The following is a 26,206-nucleotide window of genomic DNA, read 5'->3' on the forward strand; positions in this document are numbered from 1 at the left end:
TCCCTGAGTGATCCTAAGATCCAGGAGTGCAAAGACATTATTGGAATTTCTCTCCATTATATCCTTTGTGCCTAGGAGAGGGCCTGTCATATGCCAAGTGCTGTTAAATAAATATTTGTTGAATGACTTAATGAAATTACTTACTACAAAGGAAAAAAATCAAGCTATATTACTCTAAAAAAAAACTGTTGAATAATAGCAATTTCCCCTTGATGTCATTTTTCAACCTCTTTCTAGTTGCATTAAAAATACATATATATATTGTCAAGCTGAGACTTTGCCTAGTCCCTTGTGATGTTCATGATTATTGTTAGTGCTGGAAAAAAACTCTTACTGTTTGTTCATAGAAATTAACACAGGTACTACACATGCATACATTTCTTTTTTCAACCCAAATTCTAGAGAATAAGATGACTATGCTTATTTTCAACATCATCTTGCTTTTACCCCAATATCTTGTGGTTTTGGCTCAGTGATTTGATAGTAACTAAAGATGAGCTTCTTTTCTGATAGCAATTTAAAATTGGCTGAAAATGAGACATTATTATCGTTCTGAACTATGTTTCTTTTGCCAACTCCTAGCTCTCAAACTATAAAAGATTTTGTTTAACATATTATCTCATTTTGAAGTTTTAAAGATTCTTTAGGAAAAGATATTTCCTATAATGGATAAAAATAAGCATAATTCCATTCTGAATGTGCTGATTAGTTATTGACATGTAATTGTTGCCATATGCACTAAACTTCCATCAAAAAGGTTACATCTCTTTCTTATACTCGAGCCTCTTCTCCATGATCCTCCAAAATTAACAGTGAAGCATATTGCACATCATGGGATAATACGCTATTTCTTAGAAAACTCAGAGCACTTGCAACCTATTTTGTCACTCAAGATCCCAGCAAGAAATTGATGGCTCCACTTTAAAAGGGGTAATTGTAGACTATATGATGAAGAAACCATTTATAAAGTGATGGAACGGTTCATAGAAATCCACAAATAGGGAAAACATCCTAGGTCTGTTAGCCCCATTGGAACCAGGGGAAGCCTGCAAATTTAGGAGATGTGGACTAAGGTATCCGTGCAACTAGGGCCAAATTTCTGGCTAGCATGGAGGAGGGCAGGTCAATAAGCGCCTCGGTCTGTCTCTCTTGTGGCCTTCTTATTTTCTGCTATGACCTCTCAAAACCAACCTGAAGTCAGACGTCAAGAGAGCCTGATTTTTGATATTTACAGAGATTACTTTCCTGAAGTACAGAATAGAGTGATGGGTGGAAAAAAGATGGGGGAGGGGCAAACAGAGAGCATCCAGCCCAACTACAATTGAACAGAAAATTAAAGAATATCACACAGTTTTAGCTCAAGTACATGGGCTTATTGGAGCTTAATTCTTCTTTATTCCCCATTTCAAATAAGAGGCACCACCTTTCTTCTAGATACACAGAAGAGAAAAACTGAAGTCATCTTCGACTCTTCCTTCTTCATTCCCTATTGTTTAAACTCTGTCCAGTTTCTTTTATATTTCCAAAAATTGTATCTCCAGTAATGCATCTCTGGGGAAAATTTATGCCATTTCTGTTGCCAACCCCTTTTGGTAAGTCCTGATGTTGCTATCTCTGACAAATTAATTGCTTCATGGTAACAAATTTCTAAGAGACTGGTATTCCTAAATCTCCATCTGCTTTGCTCTGGAGCCTGCTCATGTTCTCAGTTATTAATGGATGTCAAGTGCAGCATCCTCTGCCCTGGGCTAGACTTTCCACGGGGTGTCTTCAACATCACCAACAGTCTTCACTTCCTAATTATTCCTCCATGTGAAAATTCTCTTATTCTAATGTGCTCTGTGCATATGGCCCTAATTACTGCTTTTGCAGATGTGATTCCCTCCATTTTGGAATTACCCCTAGCTCACTAAATCTTAAAATCTTATCTTCCTTTAAAAACCATTTTTTCATATTACCTTTCTTAACTAATCAGACTGCTCTAATGACACTCGCTTCTTAAACTTATTTTATCTGTTTGCTTTTCTACATGCTTGTAGGTACTTATTTCTTGTGTAGTCATGTTATTCTTGTATTGAGAGTAAAGCGTTTATTTCTTTCACACACTTTACATCATCTGACATAGTTTTAGAAATAATATCTGACATGTGGTAGTGTCTCAATAAACTACTTCTCAGTCAGATTGGGCACTTTTATTTTACTTGCTCATAAGTTGTCTATTTGTTTGCTTAGCTAATTTAGAGCAGCTCTGGAAAGAATTAACCAAACCCATATAAACAGTGCATACTTTTTGACTACTGATTTCTCTCTTAGGGATTTGTCCTACAGAATAAGTTAAGGAGGAGCTCAAAGATTTAGCTTAATGGATGTTCATGAAAATATTCGTTATAGTAACACTTACAAAAAACCATAAATACTTCAGAACAGAGGATGTGAAAGCATGTATATTCAAACAAGCACTATACTATTTAGTTTTAAAAAATGATGTTAATTATTAAATTGGCATAATAACAATACATGATTTTTAAGTTTTGAAGCAGATAATAAATTAGGCTTTATTTTGATTACTGTTTTGTAAAAGTCAACTGTAGATGTTAATACACATATATACATAAATATATACAAATACGGCTAATATTAATTATCTATGGCAGTGGGTAAATTACAGATTTTTAAAATTTATCTGCATTTTCTAACAATATAAAATTTCAGAATACTTTGAAAATAACTATCACAATTAAAACTCTTCTCTCAATTAGGGGCACCTGGGTGGCTCAGACGGTTAAGCATATGCCTTTGGCTCAGGTCATGATCCCAGGGTCCTGGAATCGAGCCCCACATCGGGCTCCCTGTTGAGCGGGGAGCCTGCTTCTCCCTCTCCCTCTGCCTGCTGCTTACCCTGCTTGTACACTCTCTCTCTCTGTCAAAAAAAAAAAAAAAACTCTTCTCTCAGTTATAGACTTTAACTATATGGTTTCTATACAAGGAGATCAAGCTAGCAGTTTTGATTAAATAATTTTATTTTACTTACTGAATGACTTAAAGAATTGACCAGAGCAAATTTTTGTCAATTACAATATATTCTGCCCTAACCACGGTCTACTGATATTTAAACTATTATGCTGACATCACGATTTATTTGGAAAACAGCTAAAATATAAAATCTGTAAGATGTCAAATTTGAAAATGAAAATAAAAATTTCAGCCAGAAGTAGCTATTTCACATGTATGACAAAGACAACAAAGGATAGCACTACTTTGCCTTTTAATGACCAAGTCAGGTGGTTGGGGATTTCCTGAAGGAGAATGGCTCTTGCAGGAGAATTATTTGTATGGGAAAGTGGCTTGAATTAAACTTATACAATGTGTGTACACCTTAAGATCCTAAGTAGAGCCTGAAGGCGTAGAATTAGACGGGAGCCATACAGACCCACGTGCAAGTATACAAGCACACATGCATGCATAAATGAATACTGCATCTGTCTAGAAGTTGAGATGCTATGTTCTAACACTCAGCTAAATCAGAAATTTAATGACTTCACAAAACCATTTCAGTGAGTAAAATAAACTCTTAATTGAAGCAATTGATTTTATCATTTTATATGGAAACCATACAGATTCAACCTATGGAAAAAAGATCTTAATTATGATGAATATTTTCAAAGCACTTAGTAATTTTTTAAAAAATTATTGAAAAGTACCAGAAAACAAAATGGGATCCATAGGCTAGACACACTAGATATGACGAGAAGTAGGAAAATCTGCTTCCTGGAGCAGGAAAACAAAGGCAATATCTCCACCACTTCATCTTGTAAGCAGGGAGAGAAAGGGGTATGTCTAACATATAATTCCTTGGGCTTTAGTTAGGGAGTGTTATGCTTGATCGCTCTAAGCCTGGAAGTGGACGGAGCTGATGACTATAATTTTCTGTGCCAAACCAGGTAGGATGAAAATTGAGTACAATGTTACTTGAGCTAAATATTGCTTCAAACTGACAAAACTGGAGGATATAATGCGGTGCACTATAGCAGAGACTTTGAAATCCAGCAGGCTTGGTTTTGAATTTTGGCTTTCCTGCACTCACAGTGCTTATTCACTCAACAATTTTTAGCATTAACCTTATGGCAGGCAAAATACTAGGCATTGGTGGTAAATTAGGGAGCAAAACATGTATTATCCATGCTCCCTTACAGTTTAATGATGGAGACAGGCATTAATCAAATAATTTTACAAATAACATAATTGCATACAATGGAAATCAATGCAGGAAAACTTTCTGGTACCTATGCAAGTATATTTTGGATGTTCAATCAGTGGTTATAAAATAATCCAGGAAAGAATGTAATCCTAAGGTAGACGGGAGTGTGATACTACTTATAGAATTTATGATACTACTTATTTATTTACCGGCTTGATTATAGAAAGTCGTAGAAAGCATCAAAACCAAAAAGTAGGAAAATGAGCTTATAGACCCTCCAGAACTTTATCCTAGGACAAATGAAAGGCATTGAAGATTTTTAAGCAAGAAAGCTGCAAGGTGAAATTTCTGTTTCTAAAGATACTTTGACTGCATTAAGGAAAAAAGTGGATTGAAAGATTTTTGAGTATTATGGGGAATCCAGTGAATTTGAAACATAGCAGACCACAGGGGTACCTGGGTGGCTCAGTTGGTTAAGCGTTTGCCTTTGGCTCAGGTCATGACCTTGGGGTCCTGAGATTGAGCCCCATGTCCGGATCCCTGCTCATCAGAGAGTCTGCTTCTCCCTCTGCCCCTCCCCCCACTTGTGCTCTCTCCCTCTCTCTCTCTCAAATAAATAAAATCTTAAAACACACACACACACATGCACACACACACACACAAAACATACCAGACTGCAGACAATAGTCACTTGAACTAGGGAGTGGTGGTAGTAGAGATATACTAGAGATGATGACTCCTACATTTCTGGCTTTTGCTGCTGATTGGAAGAAGATGCCAGTCACAAAGCTAGGGAATACATAAACAGGACCCAAAATAATTGCATTTAAATTGACTAAATTTCTCCACATCCTCGCCAACATCTGTCATTTCCTGACTTGTTAATTTTAGCCATTCTGACTGGTGTGAAGTGGTATCTCATTGAGGTTTTGATTTGGATTTCCCTGATGCCAAGTGATGTTGAGCATTTTTTCCTGTGTCTGTTGGCCATTTGGATGTCTTCTTTGGAGAAATGTCTGTTCATGTCTTCTGCCCATTTCTTGATTGGATTATTTGTTCTCTGGGTGTTGAGTTTGATAAATTCTTTTTTTTTTTTTTAAAGATTTTATTTATTTATTTGACAGAGAGAGACACAGCGAGAGAAGAGATACAAGCAGGGGGAGTGGGAGAGGGAGAAGCAGGCTTCCCGCGGAGCAGGGAGCCCGATGCGGGGCTCGATCCCAGGACCCTGGGACCATGACCTGAGCCGAAGGCAGACACTTAACGACTGAGCCACCCAGGCGCCCCGAGTTTGATAAATTCTTTATAGATCATGGATACTAGCCCTTTATCTGATACGTCATTTGCAAATATCTTCTCCCATTCTGTCGGTTGTGATCTCACTGATATTAGGAATTTGAGAAACAAGACAGAGGATCATAAGGGAAGGGAGGGAAAAATGAAACAAGACGAAACCAGAGAGAGAGACAAACCATAAGAGACTCGTAATCTCAGGAAACAAACTGAGGGTTGCTGGAGTAGAGGGAAGTAGGAGGGATGGGGTGCCTGGGTGATGGACATTGGGGAGGGTATGTGCTATGGTGAGCACTGTGTATTGTGTGAAACTGATGAATCACAGACCTGTACCCCTGAAACAAATAATACATTATATGTTAATTTAAAAAATTGACTAAATTTAGTTTAAGACACTTTTGAGATATGGAAATTCAAATCAGTTCTTGGATATAAAGGTCTGAAGCTCAGAGAACCCTGAGTCAGAAATAGTAATCTGATGTTCATTGGTTTATAGTTGGTTATTGAAGTCATAGGCATGAATGAGACAGCTCCCAGAGAGAATAGAGTCAGAAGAGAAGGAATCATTGGATACATCTTTGAAACACTTTAATATTTAAAGGACGGCTTGGAGCCAGCATAAGAGACTCAACACAAAACCAAGAGAAAAACCTGGAGAAAACTAAGAAACCAAGGAAAGAAGATGCTTCAAGAAAGAGTGGTGAATAGTGCTGAATGTCCCATAATTTAGTGAGGATTGAAAATTGTCAAGCATGCAGCTTGTGAGAATCATGTAATTAGAAGTGTGGGTGCATAAACCAGGCTGCAGTGGATATATGTAAGGAAATAGATTCAACGTAGGCAACTCTTTACTAGGCAAGGAAAAAAAAAAGATGATAGCTGGAGGGGGGAGTCGAAGTAATATCTTTTATTTTTAACTTTTTTTTTAAGATTTTATTTATTTATTTGAGAGAGAAAGAGAGAGAGAGAGTACGAGCAGGGAAAGGGGCAGAGGGAGAAGGAGAAACAGACTCCCCGCTGAGCAGGGAGCCCGATGAGGGGCTCGATCCCAGGACCTGGGGATCATGACATGAGCCAAAGGCAGACGCTTAACTGAGCCACCCGGGGGCCTCCTATCTTTTATTAGGATAGATTTTTAAGTATGTCTCAATTGTAATGGAAATAATACACTAAAGAGAGAGAAATCTAACAGAAAAGAGAAGGAATAATCAAGAGAAGGCCCTGGTAACATTGGCTAAGTTGTTTATATCATTGCCTTGGTTTTCACAGCTGTAAAATGGGGAAAATAATACCTAACTTATAAGACTTCTGTAACAACTAAATTCTAACAATTAAATAATATAATGTTGGTAGAATGCTCAGTAAAAATTTTGGCACACAGAATGCATTTAATAAACTGGTGCTTAAAATGAACTCAGCACCTAATACAGTGTCTTGTACACATTAGGTGGTCAACAAATACTATTAAAAGTTGAATGAATATGATTCTGTTCCATGATGTTTGATCAGTTGGGAATATAAATGAGTCTGATGCATATTACTGTAAACTGGATTACAGATACGCCTTGGATATCCACTGATGAGGTTGATGATATTCAGTATTTGCCTTCTGATGATGTTGATGTTTGGGGCCTTTGTGTTCACAGGGTACCATCTTTCTGCCTGGAAATAAAGTCCTTGAGCATCCCTGCAATGAAGAGAGCCCAGGAAAATTCCTTTTTGAAGTAGTTCCAGGTAAGAGAGTTTTCTGGCTTGATTAAGTTATTACCATTCCATGTTGGTAAAAGTGAAGACACACAACCTTTATTCTTCTTGAGTTGTGGCTAAGAACATTAATTTGAAAAGGCAAGTGCCAACTTTGGTTAGTATTTACACAGGTAATGATTCCAGAGTTGTACCCCAGTACAAATGATTGCACACACATGCGTGCCTGCATGCGCACGCACACACACACACACACACACACACTACACACATGGCCACATGACTGTTGGATATCCATTTGTTCATGAGACTCCAGAGTTGACCAGAAGTCATGACACGGCATTTATAAGGGACTATGGGAGACAAAATTAGTTTTACAGTGCTCTTGGGATAAGAAATTTGGCAAGATGTTACAGGTGGACTGCGTTGCCCAGCTGATTCACTGTCATATTTCCTCACAAATTACATCTTAATGGAATCTTTACTCTAAAAATAAAACAAAACAGGGCGCCTGGGTGGCTCAGTTGGTTGAGCGACTGCCTTCGGCTCAGGTCATGATCCTGGAGTCCTGGGATCGAGTCCCGCATCAGGCTCTCTGCTCGGCAGGGAGTCTGCTTCTCCCTCTCATGCTCTCTGTCTCTCATTCTCTCTCTCAAATAAATAAATAAATAAATAAATAAATAATCTTAAAAAAAAAAAAAAATAAAAATAAAACAAAACAAAAATCCTCTTTCAGTGACTAACCAAGCATTGCCGTTCTGTACCTCAGCTTTGCTCCCAAACAACCACTTCCACATGTCTGGCTTATAGCCATGAGATCCTGCAGTTAAATTTCTTCAACATCTGTTCATTTTTTTCTAGTCATCTGCATCCTTCTCTCTCAGAGTACCTGATCTCCACTTAAATGTTTGACTCACTCAACAATAATTTTTTTTCAAGGCCATGATCTACTTCTTTGATCAGTTCATTAGCCCTTCCTTAATTTTTGATGTAAGAAAAAGGGTTAGGAATGTGGTTTTTATAGCATTGGCTCAGGCTAACCCAGTTCATGTGATACTGACACTGATTTAATTACAGTCTAGGGTGTGTGTGAATTTATTTGGGTGACTAATACGTAATGCATATCAATAATGCTGGCACAAAGGGAGTCAATAAAACATTTTTCCCTGGATTTATAAATGCTGGGAATCTGAAATGTGGAAGCATATTTCCCCCCTCACTGGAAACAGCTGTAGCACTGAGTTCATCTGGCTCATGATGGAATCCATGACTAAATGTTAATTAATGCAGCTGAAGTGCAGAAAGGTTAGTCAGATGCATTGTGTTATTTGTTTCCCCCAGGGGAGAACACATTGTAAGAAACCTGAATCTTGTTTGCCCTATTAAAATCTTTTTATGCTTACTTTTTAGTGGAATACCCTGTATGGAACCAAATTCCAGATGTTGCAAAGTCTTTGAAGTATCACTTGAGGAAATTTCTTTCCTTATTTATTCCCAACATTAGTGCCTATTGGCTTTTAAGTGAACATGGTATTCAACTGATAGCTTTGACCCCTAATCTCCAATAATACAAAAGGTCTGCTTTTCCATTCTGTCTACTGAATGTGTGGAGATTTCATCTTTTGGTGAAGGTGTTCTGCTATAACATAGATGGATATTGTCAAGATTGTTCTAGAGAGAACCGTGTCGTCAAGCCCAGGAAGTCTCAAAACTTGCTAAGATTGTTGCTCTAGGGCATGTGTTTCACCTGCAGGGCATATGACATAATGGCTTTTGATGAGCAAAGCCTAAGAAGTTTCAGACTGCGTGATGTGAAACCTGAAGGTTGTCCTTTCAAAAAAAAAAATTTGTTCAAGGAAATTTAGGTTTGCTGCAGTAATTATGGAAATAAACATGTTATGCCCGTAGCTCATTTGAAAAGATGCTTCCTGAATCATTAATACAATATATAGTAGTTCTAAATTACGTTTTATAATTCTGAATTTTCTTAAGGAGTGACAAGAGAATTGTGCCAAATGCTTCTTTAAAGAGGGAGTTGGGAAAAACCCTATGGCTACCTTGAGAATCCAATGTTTGTGCCATTATTTGTGGTCATCGAGGCTTTATTAGTGTGCACCTCATATTAAGATAGAATTTCCAGACAAATGCTTCTGTACTTGTATGAAAATGTGGGGATCTGTATCACATGATTTTTAACCAATTTTTGCAAAATTAGGATTACTAACTACACGTGATTTATCTTTGTAAATGAGAATGATAAGATAGTGTTTTCTAATTATTCCAATTGTGTGATAGTTTGACACGGGGAATCTGGAAAGTTGCAAGAGTGTTTCATTTTTCAGAAAGTGTGGGAAACAGGAAGAACTGCAGAAATGTGGTCAGTGCCTTGGACAGAACCTTCTGTAGTCCTGCCTGGCAGCAGATCCTTAGAACACACATTTATTCTGTATTGGCTTTCTCTGTGGAATTCTGTCAATCACCACTTTTAAAAATCCATCCTACAAATGATGTTTACAGATCCAACATGATTCTGTCTTTATGTACAAATACCTCAAGCCCAACTACACAAGGTATATCAATGGATAGGATTAAATCCTTTAATCCCACATACCTAGAGTTATTTCCAACAAAACTAACAAAAGCCTCCCTAAAGCTCTTTGCCAAATATTCTAGTACCATATATATGCACACACATTTGTGTGTGTATGTGTGTGTACATATATATATGTATGTACATATGTCTATATACATAGGTATATATACAATTTATCGGTGTATGTGCTATATATCTTTATAATTCTTTATATTTTAGGATATTATATACTATAATATATAATCTTTATAATTTACATATATATCCATATATGCTATGTAGATAGGAGTTTTTGTTTTGTCATTTTTGTTTTAATCTGAAATTAAGTAATAGTCATGTGTAAGTAATACAAAAAGAAGACTTTTCAATAGAATTGAAATTCTCAGAACTTTGTATATTAATTAAATTTGTATTTTATATTTCTATGCAGGTCTTAAATTTTTGTAAAAAATCTGACAACAAATCTACCATAATTTAGAGTAAATTTCTTTTAAACCTGCGATTATCCCATGAAATGAATTGTCTAAATAATGCCATGATTTATAGCATTTCACTCCAGTTTTTTCCTATTTCTCTACTTGTTATTCAAAATGGAGATGTTAGCCAAATTGGCAAATTTGAAGACTTTGCCGTCAGGCATGCCAAATTTTAGACGGGGGTGAACTTTTATGGCCAAGTGCTAAGCTTTTGGGAAATGTGGTTGAGAAAGGAATGTTGGCAGAATTTAATGTACAGTACTTGAAGTAAGAAAATGCAGTCAGTCTCTTTGCTTCTCAAAATGTATTCTGGGCAAATCTTCCTTACGTTGCTTAAAAAAAAATAAGCAGTAATTAATGGATGATGCTGTCTTAACTTTCTTTGAAGAATAGTCTGTCAGAGGGAGAAGACAGAGTGATTCAGAGACACAGGCAGGCAAAAGGAGACAAGGAAGTGTGTACTCCAGAAGAGGCAGGAGCCACCTCTTTCTGCGCATCAAGGTGCCTCTAACACCTGGCACAGTATAATGCAAGGGGCTGAATAAATACTTAATTGAAGTGTATATATTCACCAGGTTTACGGAGGACTCACGATCCTATGAAATGGTTTTATTGTTGGCGATAGCTACTCCGAACTTGGCTACGATGAACTCTTATTTCCTGCTGTGTAAGATCTTTCCATCCCCTGCTGCAGCAAAGACCTGTTTGTAGCTCTAGTGGCTGAAGTGGAGGGAAATTCTTTACGTTTACGGTCCTATTTCTCTGCCTTCCTTTCTGATAATGCCACCAAGAGAAAGACGGAAGAAGGTCCAAGCGTGCCTACACAGACGCTATTGCTGGGGTTAGCCCCTCAACACTGACTGGTTATTATATCCCTTTTCCAAAAGTTGACTCACTAATAGAGTAACCTTTGTGGATTATTCAGCATCCCTAGAATGGGAAATCTGCTTCACATGGTAGAATTTTCCACCCTAGGCCTGGTCCTGTTAGATGGGATACCATGAGAAGGGCTCAAGGCCAACTGCTTTCTTTGTGCTCATTCAGCTACAGGAAACTCATATACCCTGATCTGCCAAGGAGGGATAATGCAGGCTCTTTCACTATTGTGGCCTCCTTCAAAGCTGTCATCTTGCCCCTTTCTCCATGAAGCATGAGCTTCAGACCCCACAGACTGAATGGCTTGCCAAGCTTCATGTGAGTCTGCAACTTGGAGAAGGTGTGAGTGATAGTTCTAACACACTTCAGAATTTACCAGAAACTCTCCTGTGCTTTCCGGACTTGTTCTGATAGCTGAGAAAATTTATTTTCCTCCCCTTCAAAAAATAGGGTTTATCTTGAAAACTTTTCTCCAAGAGGCTCTTTCTCTGTCCTAATCTTCCTCTTGTCAGAGGCAGGGAAATGGGGTTTGGGTTTCTTCTCGGAAATGCATTCTCTGTAAGACTTGCAAGGATGTGGTTAGGTACAGCTTCCATTGTGATTTTCAACTTAGAATGGGGGTTTTAGCAGTTTTTTCTTCAGATTTTGATCTTAACAGCAATTCCAGGATAATGGAACTTTTTATCTATATTTATCTGTGCTCTTAGATTGGATTCCGGAAAAATACACTCTGATCGAGAGTGATGTTAAAAGGTGTGTTGAGGGGTGCCTGGGTGGCTCAGTCGTAAAGCGTCTGCCTTCGGCTCAGGTCATGATCCCAGGGTCCTGGGATCGAGCCCCGCATCGGGCTCCCTGCTCCACAGGAAGCCTGCTTCTCCCGCTCCCACTCCCCCTGCTTGTGTTCCCTCTCTCGCTGTATCTCTCTGTCAAATAAATAAAATCTTTAAAAAAAAAAAAAAGGTGTGTTGAAGATTGAAAAGATATATATATAATATATATTATATATGTATTATATTATATATATATATCTTGGCCAAAAAAAGAATGAAATTGCCATTTGTAACAACATGGGTGGATCTAGAGTGTATAATGCTAAGTGAAACAAGTCAGAGAAAGGCAAATACCATATGATTCCCCTCATATGTGGAATTTGGGAAACCAAACAAATGAACAAAGAAAAAAAAGAGACAAACAGAAAAACCATACTCTTGAATACAGAGAAGAAAGTGGTTGCCAGAGGGAGATGGACGGGGGAATGGGTGAAATAGGTGATGGGGGTTAAGAATACATTTATCTTGATGAGCACTGAGTCATGGATAAAATTGTTGAATCATTACATACTTGAAACTATTGTAACACTATGTTAATTATACTGGAGATAGATAGTAGATGATAGCTAGCTAGCTAGCCAGATACATAGATAGTGTTGTTGTTTTTTTTTTTAAATCATGTATTGGGGCATGCTCTCTGGAGATATTTCATCTGTGGCAAGCAAGGAAAGCAGGATGAGGCAGAAGAAGCTGGCGCACAACACTGTTGCAAATGAGCTCTCAGCTGATGTTGCAGGGAGCTCCGGAGCTGGGATGCCCCACAGAGCGGCTCTAAACTGAGGAACCAGACCTCGTTTCTTGGCATCAGCTGGTCTAGTTGTTGATGGGGAAAGGGGAGCCAGATAAACTCAGGTGAAGCAGTTTCCTGTCACAATGGAGAGCAGTTTCCATGAAGGCTTCTGTGAGTCATCAGCGGCCAACATACTAACTTCTGGGATCTAGACAGAGCGGTACCATATCCATGATAGCAGCTACAGCTTTCATTTGTATCTGGCTTTCTGTATCTCAGGCAGTGTTCCCGGCGCTTTGCATGTATCATTTAAGTTGATCTTTATCCCAGCTCCAGGAGGCCGGCTCTGTTATCTCCATTTCCAGATAAAGAAATGCCTCCGCACAGTGAAGTAATTTGATGGAGGTCAAATAGCTAACACTACCAGTGAATGCTTGTGTGTGTGTGTGTGTGTGTGTGTGTGACTGATTTACCTTCACAAAAGTCAAGTTCCAGAAAATCAAAATGAAGTTATATATATTCTGGCTTAAAAATACGAGATACTGGAGGCTGGAGCCTAATTTCTGAATATGAACATGCAAATTTTTAAATATTATTAATGGAAATAAATATATTTGTATTAAGAGTTTTGGCACTTGAAGTGAGAGTGGCCATTTTCATTTATTTGCAATTACTTATATGTTTAAGCCTATCATAAAAGTTGGACTAGATAGAGATGCCCACTTACAGTTCTTTTGAATGTTTGTTCTGAGGTCACAACTATACTGTCATGAAAAACTGGGGAGAAAACCTCACTTGCCTGCAGTAGCCTTACTTATATGTGAATAACTATACCAAAGAAGAAATATGCATCTGTAATTTTTTTCCTATGGAAAACTGTTGCGCGCTGGGGCTCAGTATTCTTCATTACAGAACTTACTTTGCTGAAATTGTCTCAGCTTCTTCACAAACTCCCTCCACACACTGGCCAAGTTTTCACTCACTGTCTAGCAAGTAGCAAGCATGCTTAATATTTCTCATATGTTGGGAAGCGGTACACCGACCTGCCTAGGTATTATCCAAAGGAACACTCGTTATGATAGTCAAGGGCAATTACCAATATTCCAGACTCTCAAAGCTCCATCTCGGCCCAGTGCCTCAAATTAATAATAACTAGAACTGGGAGGTTTTCTTATCCTCTTCCCTCCTCCAGGGAAAGAAAAGAGGTAAACACAGAAGAAAGGGGGATGAGAGATGAAGAGACAGCTATGGAAATGAAAAAAGAGAGAGAGAAATTTTGAAGGGTAATCCATAGTGATTTTCATCTGCCTGGAAATGAAATTACGCCCTTCAGAAAAGGAGAAGGTGTCATCTATCCCGCCGTTAGCTGTGACTATGCTAATTATTTCCAGTACCCTCTGACAATTACATATCACTTGTATAAATTTCAGGATTTTTATGAGCTAAGTGAAAAGTGAGGGAGCACGGGTATTTAGACAATTCAATAACTGCATTATGCATCTTTTTGTCAGAAAAATGTTAATACCTATCAAAATTGCAAACAATGTGGGGGGTTTCAAAGATTCCCTGAAACCCAATTGTGGACTCTAGGTTAAGATCCATAGCTTAAATTTGGGGTCCAGAGACTGTATTAATTTCTATTTATCTATTAATCTATCTTTTTTCTCCATATTTAGCTATTTATCTCTATGCATCTGATGCATAGAGATATCTATGCAAATAGAATGCATCTATCTATTTCATCTATATACATGTAAGCATAAATGTGACAGATTTTTTTTCTATTATTTGTAATGACATGGTATACGGTTAATCAGTTTTTACTTGTGTCTCCCTCATCTAGTTGTTTTTTCTCCTGGTTCTATGATTGTGTAACTCTCCAGACCTATTTCATGCATTTACAAAAGCACTCTTCTTGGTAGAACATTTCATGGGTCTGGAGACTGTATAATTTTTAATTTTCCAAAACTTGACCCTATTTAGATGGTCAGTGCAGCTGTATAATGGAATGAGTTGTATGAGAAATAGATTGTTCTGAGAGATAGTCCTGGGTGTCTCTGAGAAAGAAAAATGCTTGGCCAGTTTTTGAGCTTTGAGATAATTATTTGACACACCAGATAGTTTGTCATCCATGTCTGTATTTGCAATTCCTCCTAGGATGAATAAAGAAATTGGTTATATTAATTTGCTGTCATTTAAAAATGTAAGCCAGTATCTGGTATCTATTTTCTGTGAAAATATGCAGTTATTTTAATAGTATTCTAGCGTAAAAGGCATAAAAGTTGGTCATTTTCTTGGTCATTAGTTAAATATGTTGCTAAGGCATTTAATTTTACGACACTCTCTTTATCCTAACTTCTTTTCCCCCTTTTGTGTTAGTACTGTATGTTACAATCCATGCAATTACTTTTGTTACCCAAAGGCAACTAGGACAATCTCTTTTTTTTGTCTGCCTACGTCTGTGGGCAGCCTTGAAGCTTGTATTTTTTTTTTTCTTAGTTAATGTGTGGAAATCATTTAGAGAATGTGAGTAGGAGTTGTTTATGGTATGAAAACATAATTCTATATACACAAGTAATTCTGAACATGAATTAAATAAATGCATTCAAAATCAGCATGTTTTTGCTACTATGTATTCTTTTATTTCAAAAAAAGTGGGATTTTTGCTTCAAAATTCCCTTCCTACTTAAAATGCCTTAAAATATACATTTGAAAAGGCTATTAAAATGATACAAAGGGCATTTTAAAATGTGTGTAATCCCTGGTGACTGCCATGTCAACCAGAAGGCATTTGGTGCATTTGTGAACAGATTTGGAGTGCGATCTTATGATCACACTTATGAAGAGTGTCTATTGAGGAGTGCTCTTTTCCGGTGTTGGTAGACATGTTCATCCATTCCCATTTAATTCTAGTATCCATTCTGTATGCCAGATCAGGGGTCAGCAAACATCTTCTGGAAAGGACCGGAGAATAAATATTTTAAGTTTTGAAGGCCATATCATCTCTATTATAACTACTCAGCTCTGCCATTATAGCATAAACAAATGGGTATTGGCTGGGTTCCAATAAAACTTTATTAATGGACACCAAGCTTTTGCATCTCAAATATCAAGCAATATTATTTTTCTTTTGATTTTTTCCAACCACTTAAAAACATAAAAAATAGATAGTAGGCCAAATTTGGTCCATGGGCTGTAGCTTATGGACCCCTGTAGCTAGATAAAAAAAGCAAACCTATGAAAAGGAGGCTGAAGATACTAATATAAATCACTAACCCCCACTGGTGCTATACCAGAGCCAGAATTAGAACTCTGAGACAGCCTGTCTCCCAGGCCATAGCATCACCCACAGCCTCAAAATCATGATTCAGGAGCTGTTTGCCAACAGTCTTGTTTAGAAGCTTCATCTTTTAATAATACCTTTTTTTCCCACTCATGATGAATCTAAAATCTTTTAGTGACCAAACCAAAATTCTCTATTAAAACTCTGTCTTAGCTCATTTAGAACTCCAGATTCTGCCCAGAGCTGAACTCTGTTATGTGACTTTTTAAGAAATGAATACCATTAATAGGAGATTGGGTGTGCCTAGCATCAAAAAAAATCCCCATGTTTTGTTTAGTCTATACAAGTTCGGAGAGATAATGATTATTCTGAAATGGAAGCATCCCTTGCAAGATCAAGTAAGCTCGAAGTGTCTTCTAGACTCACCGTTTTACAATGTATGCTAGAATCTTAAAAATTTAAGTATCTGACAGAAAATGACACTACTATGTTTACTGGGTGAACTAATGAGCTCATTTTCTCAGAGGGGTAGTTTATTTCTCTTACCACGCATTTATTTAACATCTCTCTACCCTTAACCCACCAGGTTTCCTTAACATCAGCAATGAGAAACACTGCTATCATATTTACAGCTAAGGTTTACTTAAGTAGGTGCCTGGCCCTGTACTAATGCATGCCAGGCTTTATATACAAGGACTCACTTAAGATGTGACTACACTTGTGATTGATGCCATTCTCCTCCCTGGTAAGCAGTGGTGCACATTCATATTTCTAATAAATCCTCAAGCCAGGCTTCACACCCATCTGAGCCCAGCAAACCACCACATGCTACAACTTTCTTATACCAGTAAGAATAAGAATATGGGTAGGTTTATTGTCTAGATCCTACAGAGGACAAATATCTAAGAGTTAAGAGAAATAAAGAGGACAAATGAAGAAATGAGATTAAAGGTTTAAAAATTAGTGTACTCTGCATGTTCTTCCTCTGTCCTGGGGACTCACATTTCTTATATTGCCTGTATTCTGTTTCTCCCCCGTTAGAGTTGAAGCGCTCGAATTCTATCCCTAGTGCCTAGCAGAGTGACTGGCATAGAATATGTGCTCAACGCGTGTCTGTCGAATTAATGAACAAACTAGGCTTCGGTTTTATGATCTATGGAGTGATTGCACTGGATTAATCAAAATTTTAAAAGCCCTGCAGCGCTTAATTATTGAACTTGATCAGAGCTTTCTGCCTATACTGAAGGAGACTGGAGACCAGAGAAGTTCATGAATTTCACAGACTGTACTCTTTAAAAAAAAAAGCAGTCTGGGGGCGCCTGGGTGGCTAAGTTGGTTAAGTGTCTGCCTTCCGCCTGGGTCATGGTCCCAGGGTCCTGGGATCGAGCCCCGCATCAGGCTCCCTGCTCAGCGGGAAGCCTGCTTCTCCCTCTCCCACTCCCCCTGCTTGTGTTCCCTCTCTCGCTTTAACATGTCTGAAATCGGCACAGGTCTTAAAAGCGATGGTATCTCAGTTCTTTCCCCTTGATTTTACCTAAAATAATAGCAGGTCCTGCGATCAGGGTGTCCCATGTTTGATGACAGATTGTACAGGGCTGTCCACCCCCTCAGAGCTCAGTGGTCAGGACCGGGTGTAATTGCCCATGAGCAAGGGCACATCTTGTCTCTCTCTGTCAAATAAATAAATAAATAAATAGATAGATAGATAGATAGATAGATAGATAAATAGATAGATAAATAGATAAATAAATAGATAAATAGATAAAAGCAGTCTGCCTTGTCTCATCCTTCAGTCCTTCATTAGCACTAAAACCAATAGTGTCTTTTAGTACCTCGGCGGCAGTGGCTGTTTATTAACAAGTTATTTGCTGGCATAAATGTGATTTTCCTCCCTGATTTTTCTTTGTGGCATTGTTTTAATTATGCATTCACAGTCTCTGTGTGTTTACCCGTCTTCTTTATCCAATAATTGAAAAGGGCTTTGCAATCCAATCATGCGAAGGAAATGGTAAAGTGCTAAACGAGTGTCAGTGGCTGTTAGTATGAAAATAGAGCTTCTCCAGGTGGTTCTTTTTCTGTGGTAGGGGCTCTTGGAGTGTGTCTAGGGGAGTCGGTGGCCCGTCGACAGGACAACTGATACATTAGAAATGATATGGGAATGAGAAAGAGAAATCATACTTCACAGGAAAAGGAATGTTGCAGAAGGAAAACGAATGTGCCGCAGAACAGCTGCTGATAATTAGGGGTGGGAAGTAAGCTTGCAGCGAGGATAGGACCGGCATATTGCTATACCCTGTGCCAACGCTCAGCGAACCAGCGGAGGCTTTTTCATTTTTTCCTTTTCTTTTCCTTTCCTTTCCTTTCCTTTTCTTTTTTTTCTTTTCCTTTCTCTTCTCTTTCTTTTCTTTTCTCTTCTTTCTCTCCTCTCCCTCCTCCCCCTCTTCTCCCTTCTACCCCTCTTCTCCCTCCTCCTCTTTCCCCCCTTCCTTCTTCTTAATAGAAAACTGAGCTGAAGTGGTTCTGAATGTTTCAAAAAGTGAAATCTCAAGAATCACCTGCAACCCAATCATGCGCCCTTGGGCCTGTTGGGCTTCCTGGCTTTGAAACAAATGTTATCTTTGTCTATTCATCTTTATTTGCCCTGTTCATTATTCAAATGCTGCCTTTTTAAAGAAATTGTTCTTCTTTACAGCCCCATTACATCAGGCCTAGAAAGGCCCAGATGGCAATCCTGAGAGGTCCTGGATCCTGCAGAAATGTATGGTCCCAACCTGCTGACATCCCTACACCCTTGATAAGAAAATTGGCAACTTAATGGGAGAACCACCGAGGAGTTATCAAACCCCAATTTATTCCAGGCACTTTGCTAACGATTTTGCTAAATACCAAACTATTTGCTTTAGGTATATGGGAGTAGAGAACACGTAGAAACCGTCCTGTTTTGCAGTGACCTAGGAGGAGGGACACCGAAGACGGGAGGCTGGGAGGTGATGGAGAAAAGGACAGCAGGGGGCCACCCTGGAAGGCAGTGTAGGAAGAGGACAGACATCTCTACAGGACATAGCCAGAATCCGTTCCCAGCTCTGCCTCTGGAGCTGCTTGCTTAGGCTGTCTGAACCAGTTTCCTCGTAGGAAATGCGAAGTAAGAATGCTCCCTCACAAGGTCGTGGTGAGGATGGGAAGAGATAAGAGTATGAGGAACACTTAGCCTTCTGCCTAACCTGAGTGAGGTTCACTAAAAAGTAACAATCTTTTGGAACAATTGTCTGCAGAGTGCCATAAATAAGAGCTGGCTTGTATACTGAATTGTCTCAGATGGGATTCTAAATGCAGCAGAAATTTAGGAAGCGACAAGTCAATGTGGACTGGAGTAATCAAGGAAGTCTTCCTGGAGGCAGTGAGTCTGCAGCTGGAATTTAAAGACCGGATTTTGATTAGATGATGATGGGGTTAAGAATATCAGGTTGAAGAAATATTGGCAAAGCATGAGGGAAATTCTGAGACCAGAAAGGGGTACTAGTGGAGTAGGAAGGGGGCATGTACCAGGGACATGCAGTGTGATTCATGTGTGTGTCTTACTGATCCGGGCTGCCCTGGACTTGGCTATTTCTTTTACAACACCAATTCGAAGGAGCCCTGATTCTTAGGGAACTTGGCAGCATTCAGACACCAGGCTATCCTCACATAGGCATTCAGCTAATTTTGTGAAAATAAACAACTCAAAGCTAATCAAATGTTTATATTTCAAACATCAGAGTAATAAACCTGACTTCGAACTTTTATATTAATTCAAAGTGCATCAACAAGCTGAGTCTAATAGCCCTCACCAACTTTAGAGGGTAGTCACTAGACTGTTATTATGAAGTGGCATTGGTTTAAGGATCCTTTGATCCCATACAAAAGGGTTTGACCAGCATGCTTTTTTTTTTTTTTTTTTTGACCAGCATGCTTTTAAAATCGCATTTTGTGTTTATGATAAGAAAGAGGGGTGGGTAGAAAAAGTGCTTATTAGTTTTCCAGGACTATCTAAGTACCACAGACTGGGTGGCTTAAACAACAAAAATTTATTTTCTTACAGTCGTGGAGGCTAGAAGTCCATGATCAAGGCATTAGCAAGAGTGGGTTTCTTCTGAAGCATCATCCCTTGCCTTATGGTTGCCTGCCTTCTCCCTATTTCTTCTCAAGGTCTTCCTTCTGCATCCTTCTGTGTCCTAAAATTTCCTTTTCCTATAAGGACAGTAGTCAGTTTAGATTAAGGTCTACTCTCATGACTTCATTTTAACTTAATTTCCTCTTTAAAACCCTATCTCCAAACAAGGTCAGATTCTGAGGTACTAGGACTTGGAACTTCAAAATATGTATTTTGGGGGAATACAACTCAGTCCATAATCGGGTCAAAAAAAGACAAGACGTTGCTGTTCTTCCAGAGGCTTCTCTTTTTATGGGGCAAACTCTTCCTGTGTTTATTACTGACTACTTGAGCCCCATCCTATTCCTCAAAGAAAGAAGCAAAAATTTAGACCTAGCTATATGTGCATTAAGCCACAATCCAGAATTCTTACTTAATCCTTTCATAAATATTGGAAATCCTAAATGATATAGCAACCAAAGTATTAGTAGAGAACAAGTGAAATAGAAATGGAGACCTTCCAGAGAAACAACAAATACTTTATATCCAGCTACTCTTTCTTGTAAGTTGTCCTTGAATTTAAAATTCTCCTTAATTTTGCTTCTAGGTTTGTTTTTAACATTTTGCGTGAAAGAAATAGACTTGACATGTTCCCCTGTGTTGTTGTTATCTTTCGTTTTTTAAGTCAGGCTGATTTTTATTTGGGAATAAGTTCCTTTCTAAAAGTGGTATACTGACGCATTAAATACTACTGCGATGTGTCTAGTCAGGGGGCGGAAGCCAAAAGGACTGCTTCTTAGATCTTATCCAGTCGTTCAAGTCTCCTGTAGTGAATTACCAATTTGTCATTCAGGGTGTTGAGAAGCAAAGAGTATCCAGACAGGCAATTAAGACTTCTGGAAAACAATTAGTGCAGGGGCATGACATGGTGTAGGGTTTATTCCTTTAGCACCAATCACATTGTCTTTCTCATGACTCATTATTTCTGATGTGTCACTTGCTTACAGGAATCACAGGGGAGATAAGGATAGATCTGTGCTTAGGGTTACTTGACTCTAATCTAGGGGCTGTGATGTGTCATAACGGGTTCTTTGAAAGACAATTCATTCTGATATGGTTATAACTAATGCAAATCAATTATCATTTGAAAAGTTGATTTATTTTGTATTTTATTTTTGATCAGCTGCTCTCTCCCACTGATAACCTATTGCCAACTTAATTTTATGGAAATCACCCCAATTTACTGATATCAAATACAGTTGCCCTTTGAATAACATGGGGATCAGGGGCACTGACTCCCATGCAGTCAAAAATCCACATATAACTTTTGACTACCCCCAAACTTAACTGTTAATAGCCTACTGTTGACCAAACCTGCCTTACCAATAATAGAAACACTTGATTAACACATATTTTGTATGTTATGGGAATATGATAAAGTAAGCTAGAGAAGAGAAAATATTATTAAGAAAATCAGAAAGAAGAGAAAATAAATTTACAGTACTGTATTTATCGAAAAAAAAGTTAATGTTTAAGTGAAACTGCGCAGTTCAAACTCGCATCGTTCACGGACCAGCTATATACAAAACTACTTACATCTGCCATTTGGTCCTCTTTCCCTCTATTATAATAGAAGAACTGTCCCTTTTCCTTCCTAAATCCTCTCCTTCATGTGTCTTAGAATTTCATCCAGTCTAAACTTTTCAAGAGCCATAATCTCTTGACCGTACTATTTCCATCTTGTTTATAGTTTTGTCTTCCATATTTATTGTTCCCATAGGCTTAAAGCAGTAGCCTGGGAACTGGCATTTTCCTTTTAAAAAGTAAATTAATCTCATACATGCTAAAGTTTTAAAAATATGAGCAATCATGTTATTATTCTGATTTTTCAAAATCATCTCAACCAGACTTTTCCATTATCCATCAGCTTGTATGTTTTGCTTCTTTTTGCAACAAAACTGTTCTATACTCCATACTACACTATCTCCAATTCCTGTCTTTGCTTCAGTCTACTTAGGCACTCCCCAGCTCCACCAGACTTTTCCTTATTTATGTCATCTATGGCCTCTACTTTTTCTAAATGTAATGATTGTTTCAGTCCTCATAATAATTGCCCAGTCAGATCATTTGACACATCAATCACCCCCTCTTTCTTGATATATTCATTGGGCTTCAAGGTTACCACATTTTCTTTGGTTTCCTTCCTACTTCACTGCTCATGGCTTCCAGTCACCATTGTTCCTCCTCAGCTCCTTAACCTCTGGAGGTCCCTTGGGTTCAGTCCCTGGTCCTCTTTGTTCTGGAGAACTGCGGTGTTCTCCTAGCTTGTCTCAGACTCTACTCTGCCTCTCCCTCTGTTCTAACACATATTTTTTAAGAGACTTTATTTTTTAGAGCAGTTTTAGGTTTATGGAGAAATTGTGCAGGAAGTACAGAGAGTTCCCATATATGGTGTGTATTTTTGATATTCAAATTCAATCAAGTCACTTCCTATTTTTAAAAAAAATCTTATCACAGCCTGCAGGCCCCACATAGACTACCCAATGTGCCAATGTGTTTCTTCTCCCCCTTGCTTCTGAACTGTAATGACACTAGCTGTCTTTCAGTTTTTCAAATGTGCCACCCGTTAGCTATAGAATCTTTATTTATGTCGTTCATTGTTTTTTAAATGGTTCCTTCGCATCACTCCAAGATTCATAAGATAACTCCTACTCATCTCTCAGATAGTACCTCAAGTGTTGCTTCTTCAAAGAAACCTACACTTGATTCTCCCTCCCAGTCTATATCTTTACCCACTATTGAAGGTCCATGACCTATATTTCTTGGCATTTTTCTTTTATAAATAATGTCTGTCTCTCTCTCACAAGAACGTAAGTTCCATGACAGCTAGAACTCTGCTTTTGCTCATCCCATTATTTCTAGCACATTGCAAACTGCCTGACATGTCATAGTCATTTAATAAATATTTGTTGAAGGAAGGGAGGGACAGTGAGAGGAAGTAAAGAAGGAAGCATGAGAAAGAAGCGGGGGAGAGAGACATAGGGAGTTATCATGATCTAGAAATGGGTAGATTCTGGGAGTGAAAATCAGGAGCCCTGACTGTTACACTTATTCTATATCCTAATTCAAACTCAGTGATTGATTTAGTTTATTAAATATTTAGTAAGAATCAGCTCTGAGCTAGATATTATATGTCAAGATTCCATTTTTGAGAAGCTATGGTTTATCATCCCAGTGAAAATCCCTAAGAGGTAGAGTTCCACTGAACACCCTGGAAACATTAATCAAGTCTATTTATGAAGTGGCCCAGCACTAACAGAACTAGCAGGTGGGCAGATGGGATCCTCATCCGCTATATCTCTTAGGCAGGTTCTCTAATCCCTGTGGCACCCATTTCCTCATCAGTGGAATGAACCTCACACCTTGGAACTACCAGATGAGACAGTGTATGTGAATGTCTGCAAACTAATGTCACCCAAGTGTGCATGGCAACCCATATAAATGAGTCCCACTGGTCTATCATCACAGCATGTCTAACTTGGCACCAACTCACCTCTCTTTAAGAAGCATCTCATTATTTCTAATGTGTTAGAACCCAAAACAAGTCTTAGTTAACATAATTCTCCATCATTTTCTCCCATAGCAGGTGTGATGTGTGAAAATCAAATCATATAAAAGGACTCAGTGGAAAAAGAATGGGATGATTTGTGTGCTGGTATAAAAAAATGGCTTTATTTTATGCAACTGCATTCCCTCCCTTCTCTAAAATGCTGAAAGTCCAGATCGAGCCATAAATGACCCCTCTCCTCAGTCAGTATGAACTGGCACCTTAACATTAAATTCATCCATTCAGCTCAGCCCATTGCCGTTAACCTGTGAACCCCAGTGGGTTTGATCGCTGCTTCCTTTGAAATGAGTGTCTCCTCCTGCACTTGCTGGCAACCAGCGGTGCCTCTTCATTCGTTGTCAGGAACACAAAGCCTCAAGGGCATAAATGATGCTAGGATGGAACAGCTGGTGATGGCCTAGTCATGCATAGGGACTGCAGGCGGCGGGTGGGTTGTCTGCTCCCTCTATTGGTTACTGATGTAATTACACAGAAGGAGCCCAGCGCGATGGCTCTGCGTGTGAAAGGTGGCTGAAAACACTATTACTGTCAAAGTGCAACATTACCATCTCCTTGCTCCTCCAAATAATTGGAGGTCTCTTTTTCAAGTATTTGAATTTGGAGTTTTTACATCTCTCGCTTCCATGGCATTTGCAGATTCATATTCACCTTCAGTTTACTTATTTGAAAATATGAAAGAGCACAGAATCTTGATAACGACCAACAATGTAGAGAAACCATACTGAAAGGTCAGAATAAAAGGTCCACAGTGAAAAGAAAAAGGATGGCTCACACTTAACGGCTTGGCTTCTGTTGCATACGACAATGATCCCTGTGTGAATAAATTGTCTGCCAAGTTGGGCTGAGTCTCTAGCAAACACAGTATATCTTTGAAGCAATAAACAATTAGAGTCATACCCTGGCAGCAAAACATGGATCTTTAGGATTCCTTGGCCAAATAAATATTGAAAGTTACTTTTAAATAGGACCCTAAGATTCACCTAATAGAGTTAGATTTTTATCTTTAACAGCAAAATCAAAATCAAAGGAGGGAATATGTATTTTTTTCTTAGAATCTCAACAAGATTTAAAATAAATACATCTCCTTACAATATGAATAATATATTCTTCTTTCAAAAGGGCTCCTTGAACCCACAATATGTTCCACGTTCAAGTTATTTTCTGTTTTATAGAAATAACAATAAAGAAGTAACTTTCTGGCACTTCTCAATACCTGTCACATACATTACATAGACACCAACTCACATAGTAAAAATTACAAAGACCAAAATCCTCAGTGAGAGGTGAGTGTCTGTATTTTTAAATGAGGTTAGAACTGTATTATGGGAACTAGCACATTGTTTCCACGTTTGAGAGATCTGGAATCTGGATCACATAAAATCTTTTGCTTTTGAGGCTTTACAAGTTTTGTTCATTCATGTAGACTCCAGACTGTTTTAAGGTGTTTTTTATAACCAAGGGATGGGTGGCGGTAGCTTTTTTCTATTCCTAAGATTATAGATTTAAATCCATTAAGAGATATGTTCATTCATGTTTGTGTGATTTGCAATTAGTGTCTCCATTGCTCTGTTCCAATCATGAGTGGATGTTTAAAGAAATCAGTGTGAGTCTGAAATTAAGGCAAATATATATATATATATATATATATATATATATATTTATATATATAAATAAAGAATATTGTAAGGAAAATGGAAATCAATAAATCTTTTCCCCTTATCTTTTAGAAGTAGTAGGGAACCTCACAGATCATTTTGTTATTTTATAGAGGGGGAATATGGCTCCCAGAGAGGGTATTGTGGCCAATCTTGTATAAATTCCCATATTATCAGCTGAGTAGTCATTCTACCCTTCATAGTCTCTGATTATATTAGCATTAAATTTCCTTGATTTTTCAAGTTTAAGTAGCAAGACTGCTGTTATCTTAGTCCACTCGATTTTGGTAGTATAGTAATGACAATTTAATAATCATGACAATAGGTACTTTGTTGTACTACTATGTGCTAACTATAGTCTTAGGTCCCTCATATGAATTATTTGATTTAATTCTTGCCACTCTTATGAGTTATATTTTTTTTTTTACATGAGGAAGTTAGGTTCAAAAGTTTAAGGAACTTTCCAAGATCACAAAACCAGTAAGTGACGCAGAGTTCCTAGATCCAACTTTTCTAAGTTAACTAATTTAAGATAAGAATTAGAAAATGATCAGAGAAATTTAAATTCTGTCCTCCAGTAAAAATATTTATGAGATCTTATTAGATCTCTGGAACATGGTGTCTGTGTTAACTATAATTATATTTTAATGATGAACATTTTCTCTCCTTTTTATAATTGTGTTAATAGGTAATCTTTTCCATATTTGACCTCCGAAATTTTTCTTGCTAAATTAATACTGGATGTTTGTGCTAGATTTTAATGGGATGCTTACTCTACACAGCAGTATTTGAGTGGGTTTGTTTCTTGGTT

At 38.1% G+C, this 26,206-nt stretch overlaps 1 protein-coding gene across 2 annotated transcripts in view; it reads left to right on the top strand.

The window, feature by feature from the left end:
• ARHGAP24 (Rho GTPase activating protein 24) overlaps window positions 1-26,206 on the top strand; it is a 511,960-nt gene that overhangs the window by 225,131 nt on the left and 260,623 nt on the right. For both annotated transcript variants that reach the window (XM_045880833.3, XM_045880832.3), the window contains exon 3: window positions 7,138-7,225. In XM_045880833.3, coding sequence (XP_045736789.1) covers window positions 7,138-7,225 — 88 coding nt within the window. The remainder of the gene's footprint in view (window positions 1-7,137; window positions 7,226-26,206) is intronic.

This window comes from Mirounga angustirostris, unplaced genomic scaffold, assembly GCF_029215605.1.
Source record: "Mirounga angustirostris isolate CCGP_5_RB_7025 unplaced genomic scaffold, mMirAng1.0.hap1 SCAF_2, whole genome shotgun sequence".
Lineage (NCBI taxonomy): Eukaryota > Metazoa > Chordata > Mammalia > Carnivora > Phocidae > Mirounga > Mirounga angustirostris.